At 37.6% G+C, this 21,906-nt stretch overlaps 2 protein-coding genes across 3 annotated transcripts in view; one reads left to right on the forward strand and one right to left on the reverse strand.

Moving 5' to 3' along the window:
• LOC139151679 (MICAL-like protein 2) overlaps nucleotides 1–21,906 on the reverse strand; it is a 26,478-nt gene continuing 4,572 nt past the window's right edge. The window contains exons 4-12 of one of the 2 annotated variants that reach the window (XM_070724624.1): nucleotides 15,639–15,780; nucleotides 13,108–13,277; nucleotides 7,935–10,721; nucleotides 6,151–6,277; nucleotides 5,325–5,427; nucleotides 4,594–4,782; nucleotides 3,705–3,751; nucleotides 2,965–3,003; nucleotides 389–688 (exon numbers count right to left, since the gene is read on the reverse strand). In XM_070724624.1, the coding sequence (XP_070580725.1) occupies nucleotides 486–688; nucleotides 2,965–3,003; nucleotides 3,705–3,751; nucleotides 4,594–4,782; nucleotides 5,325–5,427; nucleotides 6,151–6,277; nucleotides 7,935–10,721; nucleotides 13,108–13,277; nucleotides 15,639–15,780 (3,807 nt within the window). In that variant the 3' untranslated portion in view covers nucleotides 389–485. Of the gene's footprint in view, nucleotides 689–2,964; nucleotides 3,004–3,704; nucleotides 3,752–4,593; nucleotides 4,783–5,324; nucleotides 5,428–6,150; nucleotides 6,278–7,934; nucleotides 10,722–13,107; nucleotides 13,278–15,638; nucleotides 15,781–21,906 lie in introns of both variants that reach the window. The other variant, XM_070724625.1, reaches the window with a different exon arrangement.
• The window catches only part of LOC139151680 (nudC domain-containing protein 3-like), a 22,427-nt gene continuing 16,184 nt past the window's right edge, over nucleotides 15,664–21,906 (forward strand). The window contains exon 1 of the mRNA XM_070724627.1: nucleotides 15,664–15,804. The gene's annotated coding sequence lies outside the window, so the exon portion shown is untranslated. The remainder of the gene's footprint in view (nucleotides 15,805–21,906) is intronic.

Genomic DNA, 21,906 nt, shown 5'->3' on the forward strand with positions numbered 1-21,906 from the left:
TGGCAACCGGCAAACTTCTCTCTAAACATTTTTACAACTGTAGCCATAAAGTAGCTACAATACATTGGGTCTTTCATAGAAATCCAATGTGACACTGCTAAAAAAATCAATGGCAGATGTGGAAGAAGACAGACATTTTGGTGTTTTCAGAACTGCACTGTGTCTTGGTTTTTGTTTGTTTGGTGAAAAAATTCAAAGCTGTAAAAGCAATTGACTGGAAAACATGACATTTACATGTATGGGTCTGGTTACAACCTGGTTGCATGCTGAAGAAAGGTGGCAGTAAAAATGGAAGTGTCGTAAGAGACACTTGGCAATTGGAAGATATCATTCTTAAAGAAAATTCCCAGCAGAGAGTCTAGGCTTATTAAAAGACAACGTTCCAAAATAATATACGGTACAAATGAAATAAATGAATTCCGAGAGTATAAAACAGAACCACGTAAATAACCATTTCATTTGATGTACAGCATACTGGATAAATCTCAAAGATAAAACACTCCATGTCGTGTTTTTGTTGTTTTCTCATCGTCTTCCTTCTTTTTCTCCTCTTTCTTGACTTTGTCTTTCTTTTTGTCTTTATCCTTCTTGTCTTTGTGTTTCTCTTTTTTCTTCTCTTCCTTCTTGCCCTTCTCTTTTTTCTCCGGCACCACCTCCTCCACAGTGTGATCCTCCCCCTCTATCCAACCTGCCAACCAAAAGTTGGTAAAAATGAGTTTGTTGAAAAATGTGGTACTCTTTCCCCCATATGAGTCTTACTAAAACTCCATTGTTTTGTAAAATGAAGTAGGACTTGTCACAGAGAATACGATGGTTTCAATCGGGCTCGAACCCACAACGCACGGTAAATCAGTGTGTGAGGTTTGGTATACCTAATATGCAATCCTCTCCCTGACATGCTTTTGTAAGTACCAATTCTTATTAATGGCGAGATTCCTTATAATGTATGTATGTATGTGTGTGTGTATGTGTGTGTGTATTTATATATGTGTATGTGTGTATATGTGTGTATATTTGTACGCATGTATGTATGTATGTATGTATGTATGTATGTATGTATGTATGTACACTGTATGTATGTATGTATGTATCTATGTACATACACAAGAGGGCTGAAGATTCTACATACTACACAATTTGTCACCAAGGTGCAGCTAGCAGAGTGGTAGATGCCAAAAGCTGTTTGCATGATTTTTGTAAGGATACTTATGTAACTAAGAGTCTAAAACTATGGTATCACGAGAAAATACAAAAATAAAACTCCAAAAAATGTACCAAAATAAGAAACCAAGAATATGATCAAAAACTGGCATGTTATACATGAAGCTACATACTGTCTGAAACAGTTTCAAAGTGCAAAAAGATACATTTATTTATTTATTTATTTATTTATTTATTTATTTATTTATCTATCTTTTATTTATTTATTTATTCATTCTTTTGTACATATTTTATTTAATGTCATCTGACAGGTAAAAAGCTCAATTACAGGATGAGTTAGCCACTTCCTGCTACCTGTATGACACGATACAGGAGTTCAATAATTTGCTCAAAGGAACTACACTCTACTCCATCTACATAAGCCTTGACATATCAAACATCACATCAAACTGTAATGTAGCTACAGTTTGTCATTTTGAAAACACTCTTGAGGCTTTAGGTTTGTCCTGGTGCAGAAATACAAGAAGGTGGTAACAACAACAATACTGCTGGTATTTGTATACGCTTGTGAAGAGCTTGTTGGAACAGCGCCCCCAGTGGTATCATTTGAAAATTGCCATACGCCTTTTTTTTGTTATCTCACATTAGACAGTACGGAAACATTGTATGATGGTGCAGTTCAATTTTATTTAGGTAAGCTTTCCCTATTTCCACTTCACTGATAAAAGGAAAATTAGTTTGTTTTGTAAATCAAAGAAAATTTAAGGTCATTTTGTTTGTTCCTAATTATTCCTTAATTTCACGAAAATAAACTCTGTGCACCAATTCTCATCCTCTTTGATGAACAACTTACAGCACAACCATTCTTGCATGTATCTCAAAGTGTTTCCATCGCTGGAAGAACTTGACTTGATAAGAAGTCTGAGCGTCACTTAATCACACTTGAGAATTCAAATATACTGAATCATGTAATTCTAACAGCATGGGCACAGAATTTTCCAGCAGAGTCACAGCAAACAGAACTGTATTGTAGACCAACAAAAATGACATGAGATATTTTCCTCCTTACTTTACATGTAACATGTATTTGTATTTATTTGTGGTAGTCCGTGCGTATACAGTATGAGTGTGGTGTTAAAATATAAAGGCAAGGACTAATAAAACCTGGGTTGAACACCTGGATTACATTCTGTGTAGCCAACCCACAAGGTCCCAGCCACCTTAAAGCTTTCACAAAATTCTTTTCAACAAAACTCTGCGAGTTGAAAGCTAAGCCTATTGAGACTTTTCTTGTGCAATTTCACTTCATGGACACACTTCTTTCCATCGAAGTTGTGTGCCAGAACTCTCAATCAGTGTTGAATTTTGTTGAATGCCTCTTTTGCACCCAGGGTATCTCCAAAAATATTGGACATTCAAGTTCAAAACTCAGACTATTGATGGGTAATAAGAGATGGCTTTATATGAAAGCAAGAGGAACTATTGCTACCGATATTTGAAATTCAAAATGGCCGCCACGTCAGTGTTAACTCTTGGGAGAAATTAAAAGTTTTGATTTTTGAAAAACTATGACAGTGAAAATTATTCTTACACCAAGAGCTTTAAATTGAGCCCCCATAAGCGGTAGATCTAAATATCTGTCCCTGAGGCCTCTCTACCTTTTAAAAGTCTGCACGAAAATTTTCAAGTCTACTCAGCAGAGGTTTGTGAATTCTTTCCTACACACACAGAATGATGGGGTATTGGGGTAGATGGTCATGGGATGTAGGCATGCACATGGAACCTGTTTCCATGACAACCTACCTTCTGTCTTAGTCTTAAAATGGTGCTCAAATTCTTCCTCTGTTGTTGAGAACAAAGAAACAAGTGAAAAAAGAACACAGAAAGTAACAAAACACACACAAACAAAGGTGTGACCACACGTCAATCATATGAGTGTTTTTTAAATTAAGGAAATAAAAGTTGTTATGAAATTGCATCCACCATAGAAGTAACAGAGTTTGTTGAAAGTAGGATGAGCACCAAAAGAGGAAGTAGCTCTTTCCCATCATGCAATTGTGCAGGAACGTAACACTCCATACAAAGTTCACTAATAATTTTTTGGATTATTTCAGCCAGTTTGTTGTCAATATGACTGTGATGGATTGGCCATAATTACTTTTATCGGAATCTAATCACAGAAGTGTTTAAAATTGTAGATGCCTCAACTATAGATCATAACAAGCAAAACCATAATAATGAAAAAAAAAATTACGTAAAAATCTTTCCTACTTTGCAATGCAAAGGCAAACACACTTGAATTATGCCAGATTTAAATGTTTTTTCATGGTTACTCTCTTTTCTACTTTAAGACTTTTACACTAACATCAACTACATTTTAATGTGATCAACTGTACTTGTGTGATAATTTTGACATGCATTCTGGGAAGAGCAAGTTGACAGGATAATTGAAACACCAAGCCAAAGAAAACACTACGGATTTCAAGGTTACATTACAGTTACTGGTTAATATATTTTTCAACTGTTTGAACTGGCTGACTCACCCTTCTTAATCATCATGGCCTCCAACGTTTTATCTTCCTCATATTCTCTGAAAGAAAAATCAATATAATATAAAATTCAGGTGGGAGATTACCAGTACCTCTTGCAGCTTGTTTAACCTTTAGTTTATCAATCAATCAATCGATTGTTCAGAATCATCAACATTAAATCATCAATCATGAAGGTCCTGGGTTAGGTTTAGTGTTTCATAGCGTTTAGCATTTCCTGCTGAAATATTACGAATAGTTGCATATAAATTGTGCAATGAATAAATTCTTACTTTCCTCAGAGAGAAAACGGAGGAAGTGAGAGTTTTGAAAAGGGCAACTATGTGGAGGACGCATGAAGACAGCAGACTTTGACTGATAAAACATTGTATCTGAATAAATTGAGCCATAAAAGTAAGAATTTAGTTTACAGATGGCATGATGACAAAAGATAAAGGCTGGACCAAAGTGTTTACAAATGCAGTAGTCTGAGGTATGAGGCTACGTACTTTACATTACGCTAGTGAGTTCATCATGTTCTAACAGACAAAGGTAACTATTGGACTTCAGGACAATAGGGCTTGTTCGCAAGACCAGCAAGATTTAACTTGACCAGACAACTTGTGGATTTCAGAACTACTAATTTCATCTGCAAGACCACAAGATTAAACCTGATACTGGTTCTAAGGACACACCAGATCGACAAAGCATTGACCCACTGTTGTTCCCTTTGACTCAAATTTTATGTTATACCTGTACTTATCTGGGGCTGACCAAAGGAAAATTCACAAAATTTCTTAACTGATTCACAAGTCCAGAAATTGTAAAACTAGAAGGAAGACGGCCTAGGAAACACCAAATACAGAGTGGATTTGACTCACATCCGTAGACCTCAATTGCTCACCTAATTCTGTCTTGTTCCATAGTCTCTACTATCCTGTTTCTTTCATGAACGATTTCAACCAGCCTCTCAATCAGTTCCTCTTCATGTTTTTTATCCTCCTCAGTCTTGACGTTCTCGTCCTTCTGCAGCAGGCATCGGAGTTCATATTCCACCTCGGCATGCTCCTCTTCCAAATTCTGTTGCTGATTACTGCAGAGTGAGGTAGAAATGTAGTTTTTGGTTACAGACTCTGGCAAGGAAAACCTTGGCACCTGGTGAATTCAATTGCTTCAATCTGAGATGTTATCCATTTAAAGTTTGAATTTTTTTTTTTAATGGCAAGTAAGATGCTCTTACAGCAGGATAAGGTAATTTATTGTCACACCCATGAGTGCTCTGTGAAATGTTAGGATGGACTGAGCAAACAATAACCAAATTTTTTCCTTCTGCTCTGGAAGAGAACCATGACGATACTGAGAGATCTAAATATTTCAAGACAAAATCAACATTTTATTTTTTCTTCATCACAAATATAACATAAAATCATATTAAAAAGTTTTATCAGCATAATTAGATTTGAGAACACGCGACAGAAACATATGTGAACAATGTCCCATTCTAAGCCATGAGTAACAATAATTTCCAGTAACAACACTTTTTTTATCAAACGTCTAATCACTGTTACCCAAGATGGTACGTTAAATCAGCTTTCATCAGCTTTGCAAACAGTGAAACAATGCAGTGACACTTACAGGTAAAGTAGTTCATTTTCCCGTCGGACCAGTCCGTTCTTTTCATTGATCAATTCAAACCACTCTTTCAACATGTCCTCTTCATTGTCCTGAGATTCATCCCCTGCATAGATAGAGAGATGGATCAGGGATTAATAGACAGTGAGATGGATCATGGATTAATAGATAGAGCAATAATGGATTAATAGATTGAGTGTGGATAATGGATTAATAGATAGAGAGATGGATCATGGATTAATAGACAGAGAGATGGATCATGGATTAATAGATAGAGCGATAATGGATTAACAGATTGAGTGTGGATAATGGATTAAGAGATACAGAGATGGATCATGGATTATCAGAGACATAGATAATGGATTAATAGATTGAAAGATAGCTACTGAATTTAAAGATAGAAAGATGAATCATGGATTAATAGATAGAGAGATGTTAGGATTAATAGAGAGAGAGATGGATCATGGATTAATAGATAGAGAGATGGTTGATGGATAATAGATAGACAGATGGTTGATGGATTAATAGATAGAGAGATGGATCATGGATTAATAGATAGACAGATGATAAAGGATTAATAGACAGAGAGATGGATAAAGGATTAATAGATAGAGAAGATGAATATGGATTGACAGATAGACAGGTGGATCATGGATTAACAATAAGAAACAATGAAGACAGGCCTTCTGAGATAACTTGCACAAAACATTCTATTCAAGAGTTAAAGGCAAGCGTCCTACTTCTGACAAGTTGCCCTTGATTAAATTTCAACTTTGACCTATGCCTGGGCCATACCATTCAGTGAGGGGTGTTCCACCCATGCTCCTACCTTCCATTCCTTCCTTTTCCCTTAGCTTCTTTTCCAGTTCAACACCTTTCTCCTCCAGTTGAGTCTGTTTTTGGTCCAGCTCATTCAATTCTGCTTTGATTGCATCTGGTGACATACTCTTATAAAGCTATAACAAATCAGACATTGAAATGAAAAAGAAGGCTTGATCAATTAGCAGGCTGGAAAATGATTCATGGACAAAAATTCCAAAACACACCTGCAAACTTTGCCTCTTTTTCCTTGCATTGAAGAATATGAATGATAATCGTTTGATGTGTGAGATCTTATAGTTGCTAGCCATCATACATAAGAAGTGATGGCTTTCTTTTGTATTTTTATTTAACAGTTTCCTCTTAATTTTCTGATAAATTGTAGTGCGCTTGAACAGTTATGATACAGACTGTTGTCTGTGATGATTGCTTTCAATTTACTTGTGGAATGAACAAGTGCACTTATATTTATCAGGAATTAGCATATGATTTTGTTTTGTCCACACTCATAAATGTCTGAAGTTCTGCCGTCGAAGGTTTGGACCATCTGTTTGGCCGATAATGCACAAAGCAAAGTACACTATTTGATATGGGACAGTAGTAATTATGAAGAGTGTAACGACATCATGTGTGTGTTTGTGTAGGTTAGCTGATAACACACAAAAGCCATAGTTTTATGGTTCAATAATAAAGGTAAAATGCGCTTCGAAGTCTGATATTCGAACTCTCAAATTTTTACAACACTTTTCTGATTTCTCCTAGGGGCTCATTTCAGAGCTCTTGGAGTAAGAAAATTTTCACCATCATAGTTTTTTAAAAATAAAAATGTTTCTTTTTCCCCCCTCCCATAGAGTGTACACAAGGTTAGACTGAAAGATCTGTTACTGAGGATGCTCTCTCCACTCCCCTCCTTTTTTTTGGGGGGGGGGGGGGAGTCGAGCAGAGATACATTGTAGCACCTTTGAGTGACAGATCTTTCAGTCTGACACAGGGTATGGTGCCATTTTAATTTCAATATCAGTAAATGTTTGGTAATTTGTTTCTCCAGTACTAAATTTTGCATGGTGACCACCATTTTATTCTTGATTTGGTAAGAGAATGGTTGAAAATTTCATTGAGCAAAGTCTCAGCAAAAGTTCAAGTCTTTCACTTTCAAGGCGCATACTACCTTAATAATCAAACTTGGTATTTTGCTCATGTGTGTCTTTATGGAATTGAAGCACAAACAGCGATCCAAAACGTGAGAGGTGACAGGAAGTTTGATGTGAGGAGTTAAATGAGGAAGTAAGCACTTACAAAACTCATGCACATAAGATGTATCATGCAATCAAAGTGTCACAAACATCACAATCGATTACTCACTAACTCACAATGGAGAGTCTTTATTATCATTGTTCTTTTATAAAACATGCATATAAAATGTTACGTCAGATCGTTCTGAAAATTTTATGAAAATTTTATTTTGCTTTGGTAATGTTCTGTTTTCTCTATTGACACATGCTGATACCTAAAGAACTGGTATATCTGGAAGAATTTGCTGTGATGTGCAAAGCAGAAGGAAATTCTCAAAACTAATGTAGCTAACAATCTCACATGCAAGTACCGATACATGCAATCAAACATTGCCATACCATAAACTTTATTTGCATCATCATATCATTGACATTTATATACATCTGTCATATTGCTGAAATACGATGAGAGCTGTGGATCAACAATGTTCGGCTTATAGACTACAAAACCAGGCAAATGAACAACAATGTATTGTAAGTACAAGCCATCTTTGACACTGACCTTTCTTTTCTGAGGCGGAGGCAGGGGTGCTTTTCTTTTCACACTCCTGGCAACACCAGGGCTGGCTGACCTTGCTCTATCTCCAGCGCCCCCAGGTGACAGATTTCTTGACTTTCTATTCCCTGCTTCAGGATGCTGCCTGGGTGGTTTTCTCGGCGCCAGTGCTGGTGAACCGGGCAGACTGGTTGAGACTCCTCCTGGTGTCTCTGCTGAGGTCTCGTCCCTCTTTGATTTCGGTGACCTTGGTGGTGGTGTAGGAGACCCTGAGGGTTCTGCCTGTATTGGCTTGTTGCCAGCTACAGAGGGCGCTGTGGGTGTTGGCTCAGTGGACTTCACTTCCCCTGCAGCGGGAGGGGTGGAAGTCCCCTCTGTTGGCTTAACTGCCTCAGCAGCAAGAGCAGCCGGTGCTTCTCCCTCTGGAGACTTGACTTCAACCACAGGAGGGGGTGGCGGGGGAGCTTTTGGCTTACCCTTGGGTGTAGTCTGGTTGCCTGCTCCGGGAGGAGGAGGAGGTGCTGCTCGTTTTGATCTCCTTTCAGGTCTAGTGGGACTGAATCCTGTGTCTCCAGGAGGCAAGGGGGCAGCTTTTCCCTTCCTGGGAGTTCCTGGAGAAGCTGTGATATCCTTCTTCTCAACCTTGCTGCCAGCTTCAAGAGTTTGCGACTTGACCTTTGGTGGGGGCGGGCGGGGAGGGGGCACCTTTTTTTCCGTCCTTCCCAGAGAACCCTGCAGTTCTCTCAACACGTCCTCCCTGCTTTTCACTCCAGAGGGCCTTTGCCGTCCAGCTGCCGGGTATTCAAACTTTCTTTTCAAGATGGGTGACCCTGTGAATGGATTCACTAGGTTTTCCTCACTGTCTACTGGCGACCCTGTGAAGGGATTCTTGCTAGGGTCAAGCTCCTCTTCATCTTCATCAAAATCAGTTGAAAATGGATTATAATCCTCAAACTGCTCCTCATTTCCCTCCTCTTTCCTCTCTACCTCCTCTTCATCATCATCACAAAAGAAGGGATTATAACTCTCATCCTCTTCCTCATCTTTTTTTTTCTTCATCTCCTCTGACGGCTTTTCATCAGTCTTTTCTTTCACTGTTACACTGTTCTTTTGAATTTCATTTTCCTCCTTGCCTTTCACTGTCTCTGGAACACTTGCTTCCTTGATGGTTTCTGTTTGATCTTTCTTATCTTTGACATCATCTTCTTTCCATTTTTCATCCTTTGCACTTTCATCTTTTTTTTGCTCCTCACTTTTTTCATCATTCTGTCCCTCATCTTTCTTCTCAACAACTTTTTCATGTGTCTCGCTCACATCTTTCTCCTTAGCTTCTGGAGTTGCAATGGCACCCTCAATACTCTGGCCTTCTGTAGGAGCAACATCAATCTTCTTCTTCTTCTCATCTTTCTCAGTTTCCATGGTAACATCGTCACCCTCCACATCTGCACGTGCAGGCTTAACTTTGGGAGTTTCTATGTTCACCACAACTACCTCTTTTGCGACAACTTTCCCCTCAGTTATTTCCCCCTGTGGCTCCTTTATTTCCTCCTCTTCCTCCCCTGAATCTAAAAAAGGATTTTTCTCTTTTTCCTTCATGGCAACAGCATTGTCATCTTTGTCTTTCACCTCAGAGTCATCAGGGGGTTTCTCTTCATCTGATTCTAAAAAAGGATTGCTTTCCTTTTCATCCTTGTTTTCATCTTTAGGTACACTTTTCTCAAGGATTTCATTTTCTTTCTTGTTTTTCTCTTCCTCGATCGCGACATCCTTGGTCACTTCCTCTGGACCTTTGTCTTTCTTGGTTTCATCACCTTTTGACAGAAGACGTTCACTCTCCCTTTCCCTATCATCTATTTTGGCAGTTACTTTCTTTTGAACTAGAACTATTTGAGCTTTACTTGTGCGGGGAACTGGTACTGACTCCACCTCGGGTTTGTTTCCCGTCACATTAGCAGGTTTTTGCTCTGTCTGATCTTCCACACGTTTCAATTTGATTTCTTTCATCCAGGGCGCGCTTTCTTTTGCACCCTTCCCCTGTTTCGTTGGCCCTTCGTCCTCGCTTTTCAAATTCACGTGATGGACGGGAGATCCGCTTTCGGGGCTCCCTGCTTTCTTTTGTGTTGTATTGTCCTTTTCAGCCTCTTTTCCCACTGCCTTCTTCCTGTCCGGCACTTTGTCGACGCTATCTGTCTGTATATCGTCAAATTTCTTAAGTTCCCGTTTTTGGACCACTGCCAGAGACTGAAGTAGGTTCCGTCTCATCGCAGCATCATTCAGAGGGGGCGGGTTCCCTGACGAAGGGTCGTTTTGCTTCACAGTCACTTTAGAAGCTGGGCTTACATGCACATGCACAGCATTTGAAGTAATCTTGTCTGCTTTCGCAGGCTCACTTTTGTTTCCAGTTTCGTACATTTGCATCTTGGCGGCCACATTGGACGTATGCTTCGGGGCGTTTGCAGGCTTTGTTTCCTTCTTGTCCTTCTCCCGTTCAAGCGACGACTTTTTATCCCTGGCGTGCCCCCTTGGAAATCCACCATATCTTCTATTGTCTTTTTTGTGCAATGTACATTCAAAAATATTACCGTCCAGGATACTGTAAGTTCCAGGTCTCAGTGTAGACTTACATTCCCTACAGCGGAAGCAAGCTCTGTGGTAGAGCTTGCCATCTACAACTTGTCTTTCAAGCAAATAAACTTTCTTCCCGCAGGCGGCGCACTTGTCTCCAAAGGTGCTACCCTTTGAACTGATTTTCAGTGCTTCGAGTGCAGTGCTTCCTGGGGGTTTTGTGTCAACCTAAAAGTGAGAGAGATCATCATCAAAGACTTAACTAAGTCGTTTCGCTGCAAATGCTGTGTCTGTTGCAAAAAATACCCTTTTTGTCAAGTACAGTATCAGCCCTTTATTACCCCATTGAAACTACTTCCTTTTCTGTAAATACGAAATTTCTGACAAGCTGCTTGTTTCTGAAGGACAGTATGATACTAGCAGAAAGACCCAAATGGTAACCTGCTATTCACAAAATGATGCATTTACTAGTGAACTTTAAAAGTCTGTGTGTACCACAGTGCTTTCTCCAGGTTTCTCTCATAAGGGGGGTGGGGAGGTGGGGAACAGTCCCGTTCTGCTTGAAAATTTTTAGTGGGGATTTGGTTCTGATTTTGCAGGGACCTATAATAAATGATGTAAATTTTAAGTTACGCAAATTCTTGTTTTTCAAGGTATTACGGTCAGGTTACAGCATGGATTAAATATCGAATCACATTTAGTCCCTAGTTTCTTGTGCTTTACCGTCAGGTAAATGCTAAATATATAAGAAGCCTACACAAATCATTTGTTCTGTATTCATAAAAATTTAAACACAGTTTTGTAATCTAGAGGCAAACTCTAGTTGATAGTCTTTCATCTCCAACACATCTTTCTGCAGATTGGGAACTATCAGTAGTATCACTTAACTGTGCCTAGGCAGATAGTGGTATAATTCGATGATGTGATGTTGCATCATATACAGTAATCACAGTGTGGAATGCCACTATCAATACTCTGTGTACTGTATGTTAATATCTGAAGAGTTCATAGACGGGCAATGTTACTGGTTTGTGTATATTTTAAGTGGGTAATTATTTAAATACCGTAGGTGGAGATTTGCGGATTTTTGTAGTTGCACGCTCTGGAGAAAACACTGATGCCATACAGCTTAAGGTAGAATGCACCTCGTAGACAGATATTTGGACTCTCAAATTTTCACAATTCTTTTCTGATCTACTACTTGTGGGAGGGGGGGGTCATTTTAAAGCTCTTGGAGAAAGAAAAACTTTCACTATCTTAGTTTTTTTCGAAAATCCAAAATTTAATGTTTTCCCATACAGTTAACACAGGGATGGCAGCGATTTTGATTGTCAACTATTGCAAAATCTCAGTTAATTTGTTTTGCTAGTTCCAAACTTTGTACGTTGACCCCTGATTTTTATTGCTGATTTGGTAAGAATGATTGAAAGTTTCATTCAGGAAAGTTTGCGCAAAAGTTTAAGTCTTTCACTTTCGAGGCGCATACTACCTTAATCAATTTCAAAGCATTCACATTTAGCTAAATCTGAGAGAGTTCAAATACACACACTTTCAAGAATGAAACACCACCCATATTTTTTCATCACACAACCAGGTAGATTCAAGCTGTCTGAAAATACATCCATTACTCTATCCCCACACAGATCTTCTTTCACTTGTCACTTTCGCATGAAAATGCTGACAGCAGTGAAAGAGATGAACTGGGGTAAAATGCAAACTAAATATCATGAAAGAAAAGTCAATAGATAAACGAGGAATTCACACCATGACACTGTTTGTAGATGAGCACCTGTGCATGCAACAAACATACATGTACATGTCTAAATGTTCACCACCTGTCATCCTACTTTCTTTCCATGGTTAGCTGAACTGCTCAACCATGACGATGAACAGTTATGAAGGGGAAGGGGTTTTTGTGTCAAAATAATTACAATAAATACTTACACTGTACACAACACAAAACAAAGAGAGATATTCAGGGAAAGATAACAGAAAGAAAATAAATACAGTATCAGGAAATAAAAGTCAACATGGGAAGAAGATAGCTCATTGCACAATTCAGGGATTATGTTTTGGTGTCTCTCTGTGTCTGCTGTACTCAGAACAATTGACAGAAAAGTCAACCAAGATATCTTTTAGTGCTGTGACAAGAGTGAAAGTGAAAATTATTTCCCATTTCATGACTGCAAAACACTCTCTCTCTCTATAATACAATTCCAGGTGTGGGCTTTTTTCAGACTTTTTCAGATCATGTTCAACGATAGGGTAAAACTCACTATACTTGCTCTGTGGCTTGAGCATATTGCACATCAGGAACCAGTATGGGCACCATTTTACAAGTGGTATAGCCACAAACTGATGACGTCAAACTGCCATACACAAAACACAGACGCCTTGTAATTATGGCACTGTGTATTGTGTATGGCAATTTGACGTCATCAGTTTGTGGCAATACCACTTGTAAAATGATGCCCTAGTATCAAATATTCTACTTTTATTTTCAAGAGTTATATCACACCATCACTTAGTATGATGCCTGTATTTCTCTGATGTAGTGTTCCCTCAGTAAAACACAATCACAGTGATTGGCAGCGAAAAAGTTACCTCCACATACCTTGGATTTTTCCTTGGGTTTTTCCTGTACCTTTTCCTTGGGCTTTTCCGTCACTTTTTCCTTTGGCTTTTCATGTATTCTGTCCTTTGGTTTTTCGTCATGCACAGCTTTCTTAGTCTTGATGGCAGCTGGTGGGTGTTCCTCCAAACCCTTGGCTGGTTTAATGCCACCTATGTGTACATGTACGTGTTATTATCGGAGAGAAAAAATGCATGGCTTTAAAGAAATGCTGAGAAAAACATGACTTCTACTATCTCACAAAATAGCTTGATGGCCACTTAATGCAAATGATTGAACAAGTGATTTGGTTTACAACCCTAAACACATTGAAGGCTTTAAAAGTCCTAAGAGTCCATAACTCTGAAGTACTCAGGTGGCAAAGCTGATATAAGACAGGTTTGGCTACAAGTTTTAAGTGAACATGAATGGTAAAATCCACAATCGCGTTCATAAGTAATCGTTCAAAAGCAAAAAGTGTTTGGCATTGCATCAACCACCCATCAATTTGTCACATGCAATCTGCCATCAAAATTCAAAGTGCCGAGCTATGTAAATGAATGCATTACAGTGTTACAAGATGACGTCCCACAGACGATGATCCCACTTCACATGAAAACAGTAAAAATACATGAAAGTATCTGTATTGTGATACACCTAGCTGACAATGTATACAGACAATATCATAGACTGTTCACAGTTTTGTTGCGTAAAGGTCCAGTAAGTCTAACTTTTCATTAATTTTTTCATTATTTTTTTATTTCATGTCAACAACAGTTTCTCTTTGTACTACTCCAATCATGTTAAGATACACAGTATTCAGCTTGTCAACTCACCCTGTGCATGAGCAGACTGCAATGTTATTTTTGACAAGTGAATTCTGGTCTGGACTAGAATTCAAATGTGGACAATAACAGTGCATTTTACACAAATAGAAATGTTGACAAGCTAAATAGTGGATATTTCAACATGTTTTCAGGTTTAGAACAAAACTTGTGATTGACAAACAAAACAAAATAATGAAAAGAGTTATTAAAAGGTGCAGTTACTGGCCTTTTAGAATACAAATAAACATACGTTTACAAGTTAATGAAAACTACCATTTCCACATACAATCCAGACTACCATTCCTTTACACTCGGAATAACATTAGCTTAAACTTGTAGATGAACTTGTGGCTGAACTGTTTAATATGCTGCTGCAAGGATCCAGCACATGGACAGCAATCATAACCGGTGAAAAATTTAATTCTTTTTTCTGTTTTGAATCACTTATTTAGGAATAGGGTACACTCTAAACCATTACACTGCGCTGATGAAGCAACTTAGCACAAACCTGATCACTCACAATTTTACCCTTGACATGACAAAATAGAAGTTATTTGATATCAACACTGACAAAATTCCTGACAAACTTAATCATAGATTAGCTCATATACAACTGTCTGTATACTTGTTATAAAAAAGAAAATTATATTGTGGAGACTGAAATTTTTTCAGATATCTCAATATGTTTGCGTGACACTATGACGGTGTACTGGGATAAGAAAATTTTGAAAATAAAAGCCTTAAATAATTTTCACCTTCTAACAAATATACATGAAAATATTCTTCTGTCTGCAGACAATCTGTTAAAATCCCTGATACACTTTTTACAGGCACATCATCACCTAAACAATCAAACATTTACCAGTTGCTAAACTCATCACAGACATACATGTACTGGGTACACATGTGCATATGTATTAGCTACTCAATATTCTACGGTCTGGGTGTACATGTACCTCAAATATTCTTCACTGACATTAAAATGCAAATTTGTTTCACAGGTTGGTTGTCAGAAATAGGTACAATTAAGAACATGTGTCCCAGTTTATATTAAATAAACCATAATATCACCTGAGCTATGGTATCAGTATTGCCCTGAGATAGACCCTGTTGACCACTGGGTTGTAGACCTGCACTCTACGCCTTTGATAATATCAGCAAATATCAACAATACCGTATTTCCTCTAAAGTTAGCTATTTTGTAGATTTAAAGAAAATGAATTATGGTATACTGAAACTTCATCAAGCATAACAAGATATGATTTCTCATTACTTCCAATGAACTCTTTAAAATTGCCAATTTTAACATTTCACAAATTCTTTTCTTCTTGACCCAGAAAAAAAGCCATAAATCGTTTGTTCAAGTACATTTGAACACACATTCCAAAGTCAAATGACTTTACATTGTTCACACAGATAGGTCAAAAGGACTGTTTGTATCATTGTCGTTACTGTATGTACTTTGCACAGAAACCAGTTAACTCATTTACGTGGGGCAGGTTCCACTGAAGGTGGGTCAACTCCACAAGTCAGAAACGACAATGAAGATATCACCTACTTGCACACCGTAATGGAAAGCACATCATCTTTGACAGATTCGGCTCGTGAGAGCAAAAAACACGTGTGCAGCAAGAACGTCACAGAACACCTGGTCGTCCACTTGTGAACACCTAAAATACCTATGGCCAACCAATCCATGTCACTCACCTGCTGTTTGACGCTTAAAATAGTTGTAGTATTGTGAAACATAGGTCATGATGCAGAGTTTATCGGGGACGTCCATGGCAACCATATCTTCTGGATCCAGTAAGGCAGTGATTCCCAGCTCTCGTTCAGCTGTTTCAAACGCCTGAGTAAAGACAATAGTCGGCAGGTAAATAATCTTTATACATTTTGTGCTTAACCCTTTGAGCGCTGCAATTTTTCCAACCAAAATTATTGTGTGCAACATTTTACCAATTTTGTCATTTTTCTGTAATATTTTTGACAATTTTGGATCAAATGAACGTCACATTTTATTGGCTTTAGATTTTTAGCAAAATTTTCGCAAAATTTAGAAAAAAGTTGACTGGTGTATATTTTGATATAGGCGACATAAATTGACTTTGTCGCTCAAAGGGTTAATAATTGGCACATACACTGTGCAAGGAATGTTGATATATAAGATATTACAGATCATAGACAGCTTTGGACTTAGACATGTCAAGGTTACTGGGTTTTTTTGAAAGTTTTTATGACAAATAATATCATATTAGAACCAATGAAATTTGGCAGTAAAGCAAGAAATGGTGTTCCAAAATTAACTTTAATGTGACTTTCTGGGTATCAAGGTTATCATCACAGGGTATAGAGCAGAAAAGATATATTGATATGTGTGATCTCTATCAGGTCAACTTTGGTTAAAACAGGTAAGGCAAACTATAGAAGTTTACAGTGTGTGATTAAGTTCTACACTTTTTTTATTTAGCATTGTCAGAGTCAGAGTCAAAAAATATTTTGGAATGATCCTTTTTCACACCAGATTATCTTGAGAAATGCACTTGCATTACACTGTGTATCCTTGTGGAATAAACTAGTGTGCTGTATTGGCTTTCAAGGCCAAGGTCACTGAACAAGGTACAAAAGCAAACACTATCCAGTCATAGTTTGTACATTTTTCCTTGGATTTAAGAAATCCAGGAGCCAGAAACAGTTGAGGTACTAATTTTCACATGAGATGTATGAATTCTTTGTACTTCCTTTTTCGTAGTATAAAGCATACACAGTTTCTCTACCGTCTGTGTACAAAGTAAACACCTTAAATATCAATGTTCTGGGGTAGCGCCATCTAGAGTTAAGTTTGAACTATTGTACGTGAAGACGTGAACATTGTAGTTTTTGATTCAATCTCGGCCATCAGAATAGTTGTTGAAACTTGATTGGCTTTCGATGTCACACTGCCCCCTTTTCTCTTGATATCGTTATCCATCACTCAACTTTGCAGGAAATTGTGAAAAATATTATGCCACTTTTGATAACATTTCTTTCTTATTGGTCTACGCAAGTATATTTTGATATTTGTCTCCCTAATGTACATAAAAAGACAGAGCAGCAATACTGGACAGTGGATCAAAGATTACCAGTGATGGTGATTTCAATGGTGATATCACAGGCTGCATGTATGAACACAAAATACATTGTATTTTCAGCAGACTGAAACCATCAACCACACAATTAATGGCAGCATTCAGTCATCACAGACTCCACATAGCAAAGGTCAAGGTTGGAATTCAGGGTCACTGTTACTGCAGCTTATGTGGGTCACTGAAATCACAATATGTCAACTATATCCACGCCGAGGGTGCTCAGTAAGTTTTGACCGGCCTGATACATATTATTTTTGTAGTCAGGTTCATTATGAGCATGCTATTATGCAGTCTTATTACAGTCTTATTAACACCTTTATCAGCGTCTGTTCCAACTAGCTGTCTTGCCCCCTTAGATATAATTCCCACAAATAACTGGCACTGTGACGTTAATTTGTTACCACCAGCACAGAATGATCAAAATCTACAACAGTATTTCTCATGTCTACGATTCATTTGAACTCATCTAGGTGAACGGAGCTGTCTGTCACATAATATTTAACATTCTAGTAACATGACTTGATTATTATTATTGTGGTTGTTGTTGTTGTTGTTTTTCTTGTTATCATCATTACTATTGTTGCATAGAACACAACAGCCTTGACAGCAGAAAAAGTACAAACATACAAGACCTACCAAAACCTTATTAATATTAATCCAGAATTATGAAAAGTAAAATGACTGCATGAATTTGCTAAATGGGAATTAGGACAATCACTGGAGTTAAAGACCACACTTAAAGATGGTAATTTGTACATAGGTACCATGTTTTATTTGAAATAATTTATTCTCCCAAGACATGACAATACACCTCTTGTAGGCCACGTTTAGTTTAAAATAAGCCCAACTCTTTGCATTTTAAATGTCTCCTTCCAGTCCCCCTTGATTTTTCTATGCCATCCGTCCAATGCCCATTTGGAGTCTAAACATGGATATCTCTATATTTGAAATGTCAAAACTGCTCATAACATCATGCACCTCTCACTCAAACCATTAATATTTTCAAGGTGTCTAGGGCACAGGAAGGCATTTTAATAGGATTAGAATCCGCCAGGCTAGGGTTATAATTAATTCATGGCACATCTCACATGCATTCCAAGGCCTCATATGATCATGCTTATTACACAATCATAATTCTTTTAAATTAATGATGTAAATTTTATTGCTTATGAATGTATTGGAACATCAAATTTTCCATGAGGCAACATGACCAAAGGTGAATTGAAATTGTCCAAGTAAAATCTATTTTTTTTAAATTTTTTTTTGATCTTTCATATATTTTTATATTTTTTTTCTAATTTTTTACTTTGTGTGCAACACAATATGGCAGTCAAGGCAGACATACCATGGACAAAGTTGTTTCTCCCAAAATGTAACAACAAAAACTAAAATTTCATGAATATTTATAGAAACAACTGGTATTCTGTTTTATCTACATGATTTCCTCTTCATACACACCAATGATAATCTCTACCAACATATGGTTTAGAAGAGATGCCTCCATAATACCTTGTTTGCCAGGGATTCTGCTTGTGGGGTTTTATGCAAATCAATAAAACAGGTATATTATTAATCCAAAAAATATTGCCTCCAACCAAGGCTCCATGCTGCAAAGGTCAATAAAATATTTCAGTATCTAAAGCTACTGGATCAACTCAGACTGTGCAATAGTATCGATGACAGATTTTACTGAATTATTTTGGTAAATATCATATCAATTGTGATATCATTTTCTTTTTACGTTTTAGGAAGACAGATGTCAATGGTATAATATTTTATTGCAAATACTTTTATTGGAAGAGAACAGTTGATAATGTTCCAAAATTAGACATCATATGTTAAAATGCCATAAAATAGAGACACCGACATGATTGGCTATGGCATTTTAAAGTGATTGACTTAGTTTGAGTGTAGAAGTCAAACGATGAAATTTCAGGCTTAAATTTTCAAACAATTTCCGGCTTGAATATTTTGACAATTAATTTGCATGCAACTGTCACCTGCGTTCATATTGCAATAAAAGTTATTTTTATAAACAGTTGTTGTACATGTACAGTACACGAAAAATACTAAAGATCCATAACAATGAAAATGGTATAAAAGTTAAACGCCTGTGTCAGGCATCAGATTGTCTTGCTTAGAAATTCACTCACTAGATTACAATTTCAATGAAAAATAAAAGGCTATGACACCTTCAAAATCCCAAGGATCGAGTCCCCGGCCGTAAAACCCTATAATCCCTGTCACAGATTTATGATTCATTTACTGTTTTAAATTGATACTGATTCAATTACATTGAGAACAACCGGTAATACCTTTCCGAAGAAAGGCATTGTCCTCAGTGACACTGAACTGGTCCACCCTTTACAATTCAGATTACACCGTCATTGTATTTCCTGTGGCCAGACAAAGGTATGTGGGTGGCGGTGGGTCAAGATCCTTACGAGTGTACCGAGTGTACCGGTACAGTAAAGAACATAGACCTCTGATACCTTTAAAATTTCACAAACAAAGTATCATTTGAAAAAGTTGCCGGTTGGCAATGTTCAGATATCAACAGGTGTAACTGTACACGGATTAGATTGTACAGGACATAGGATTCACACAAAGACAAGCATAAATCGTTCAGGTAAAAAAATAAACCAGGTAATCCTTTAATATGGACATACACAAAGCACACAAAATTAGTTTTGCCAACACTGTTTATATTAGGATTAATTGATAGTGGCTGTCCCCCCCAACTCAAATTGATTCTTAGTTTAACCTTTCACCCCCAATTGCTAGTGCAGTAGTCTAACATATGATTGGAAAACAATATGGTTGTATAAATACAGTTTTTGGTTTTAAAGGTGTCGATATATGACAATGTCCTTGAGAGGTGTCAGTCTGGTCTGACATTGGTATTCCAGAAAAATATGAAAAAGTGCCAAAATTTAGGACCAAAACTTCTGCATACTTCTTTTGATGGTTGGAAAAAACAATAAAATCCCTGGTTTACACCCTTTAGCCAGCACACACGGACTGCTGCCCAGAGAGTACACAGTTTGATCCAACAATGTATGCAACACAATAATGATCTTTCTACTAAGGTACCTGTATGTGTATTATCAATAAGAGGTTGGAGGGGCTGGGGATGGGGGTTAGGGAGAAGGGCATGAGTAAATGAGATACATGTCTCTACATCACCCTTTACTCTCAAGGTCATTTGAGTTGTGATAATATTACACAACAACAGTTTTGCAATATCTTTGTACAATTGGGTAGTCAGACCAGAGCTTCACAATTACCGGTATAACACTGAAACAGAAAAATTATACTTTTACTTTGAACTACCAGTGATAAATTATCAATAAGTGTATCCGTAACAAATTGGAATGTAAAACTGAAACTATTGGCAAGATAAATGTACATGTAATATCCTTGTAGACTGAAACATTATTTCATTCTGATGTCACTCTTGTATGACTCAATATTTGGACGGCAGAGGTGTGACCATGGTTCAAAAAGGCATAATTTCATGATAAGAGGCTACAAACACATTCGTACGTGCATGCCAGTGTGCCTTTGTTTACTGATGACAGGCAGGGTTTCGCGTGGAAATTCTTGCTCTGACCTATTGACCTTTATGAGGAGAGCCCTAACCGTCAGAATTGTTTGCAAGCGTGAGTCATGGTGAGCAGAGCCCTCAGTACCATTAGGGATCAACCATTACAGATCTGGGTGGGAGGATGCCGTCAATATGCGAAGAATCTATTTTTCGGTGAAAATATTCACACAAAAAAATTATTTCCTGCCATGCTGCTTTCCCAAACATATTTACATAGCTGTAGATGAAGAAAGTGCATAAGTTCATAAAAACCTTTACGCAGGAAAATCAAAAGAAAACAATTATGCTGTAACAATTATTGAATATAGCCAAGGTGGTTGAAGACATATGAGGACATGCTTGTTCTGACACCCCCGTGACAGATATCAAGTGGTGCATCCCTCACCAGTTAGCGACATCACCAGTGAGAATCAGCCCTATTTGCTTACAAACCAAAACACACACAGGATATCCACTTTGATAATCACTGATCTCATAAAAGAAGGTATCGCACTATCTCAGGTACACTGGTAAAAGTGCCTTGACATTTCTGTTCTGATAACGCCCCGTTGCATAACTTGGTGTGTTCACAGTCAACGGGTCAGCAGATCAAGACCCCAACCCCCATAATGCTCAGCTATGCTACAGTATCTATTGTTCTTCTCTGATAAGAAGGAAACTGTCTCACAAATCCTGACTACATTACCAATACTAGATCAGGGATTACTGCTTGGTATTAAAGTTACACTTCAATTAAATTTCTTCCTTTTTTGGTACAGATTTTCACAAATTGTGACAGTGTGTTTCCTGCTACAAACTGCCAAAGCATAAAATGCTATAATTGTCACAGAGATTTATGGTTTTAATCATGCAAAACATAACACAAAACTTCTTCTTTGCGGAAGAAATACCGTCATGTTTGTGATAGAGTCAGTCTAGCCTGTCAGTGGGTCACATTCCTGACACACTATCAGCTACTGGCCACCATGGGAAAATAGTAAACAAAAAACGACATAAAAAACGGGCATGCTACTGTACAATTTTAAACATCCGAACGACTAGAATCCTCTTTAATATCATTTCGTGTTCTGCGATAAAATCTGTGCTCACAGGAAGCAGAGAGCCAACCTAACCTAATTTGTGATAAGAAACCCTTCAACAGACAGCTCAATGCCACCGTGGTGCAGGCAGTCGAATTTCCCACCCCACTTCAAGAATTCTAACTATTTGGCGTATAATGGGATTTTCAACCGCCAAACATTAT

Source organism: Ptychodera flava, chromosome 15 (assembly GCF_041260155.1).
Source record: "Ptychodera flava strain L36383 chromosome 15, AS_Pfla_20210202, whole genome shotgun sequence".
Lineage (NCBI taxonomy): Eukaryota > Metazoa > Hemichordata > Enteropneusta > Ptychoderidae > Ptychodera > Ptychodera flava.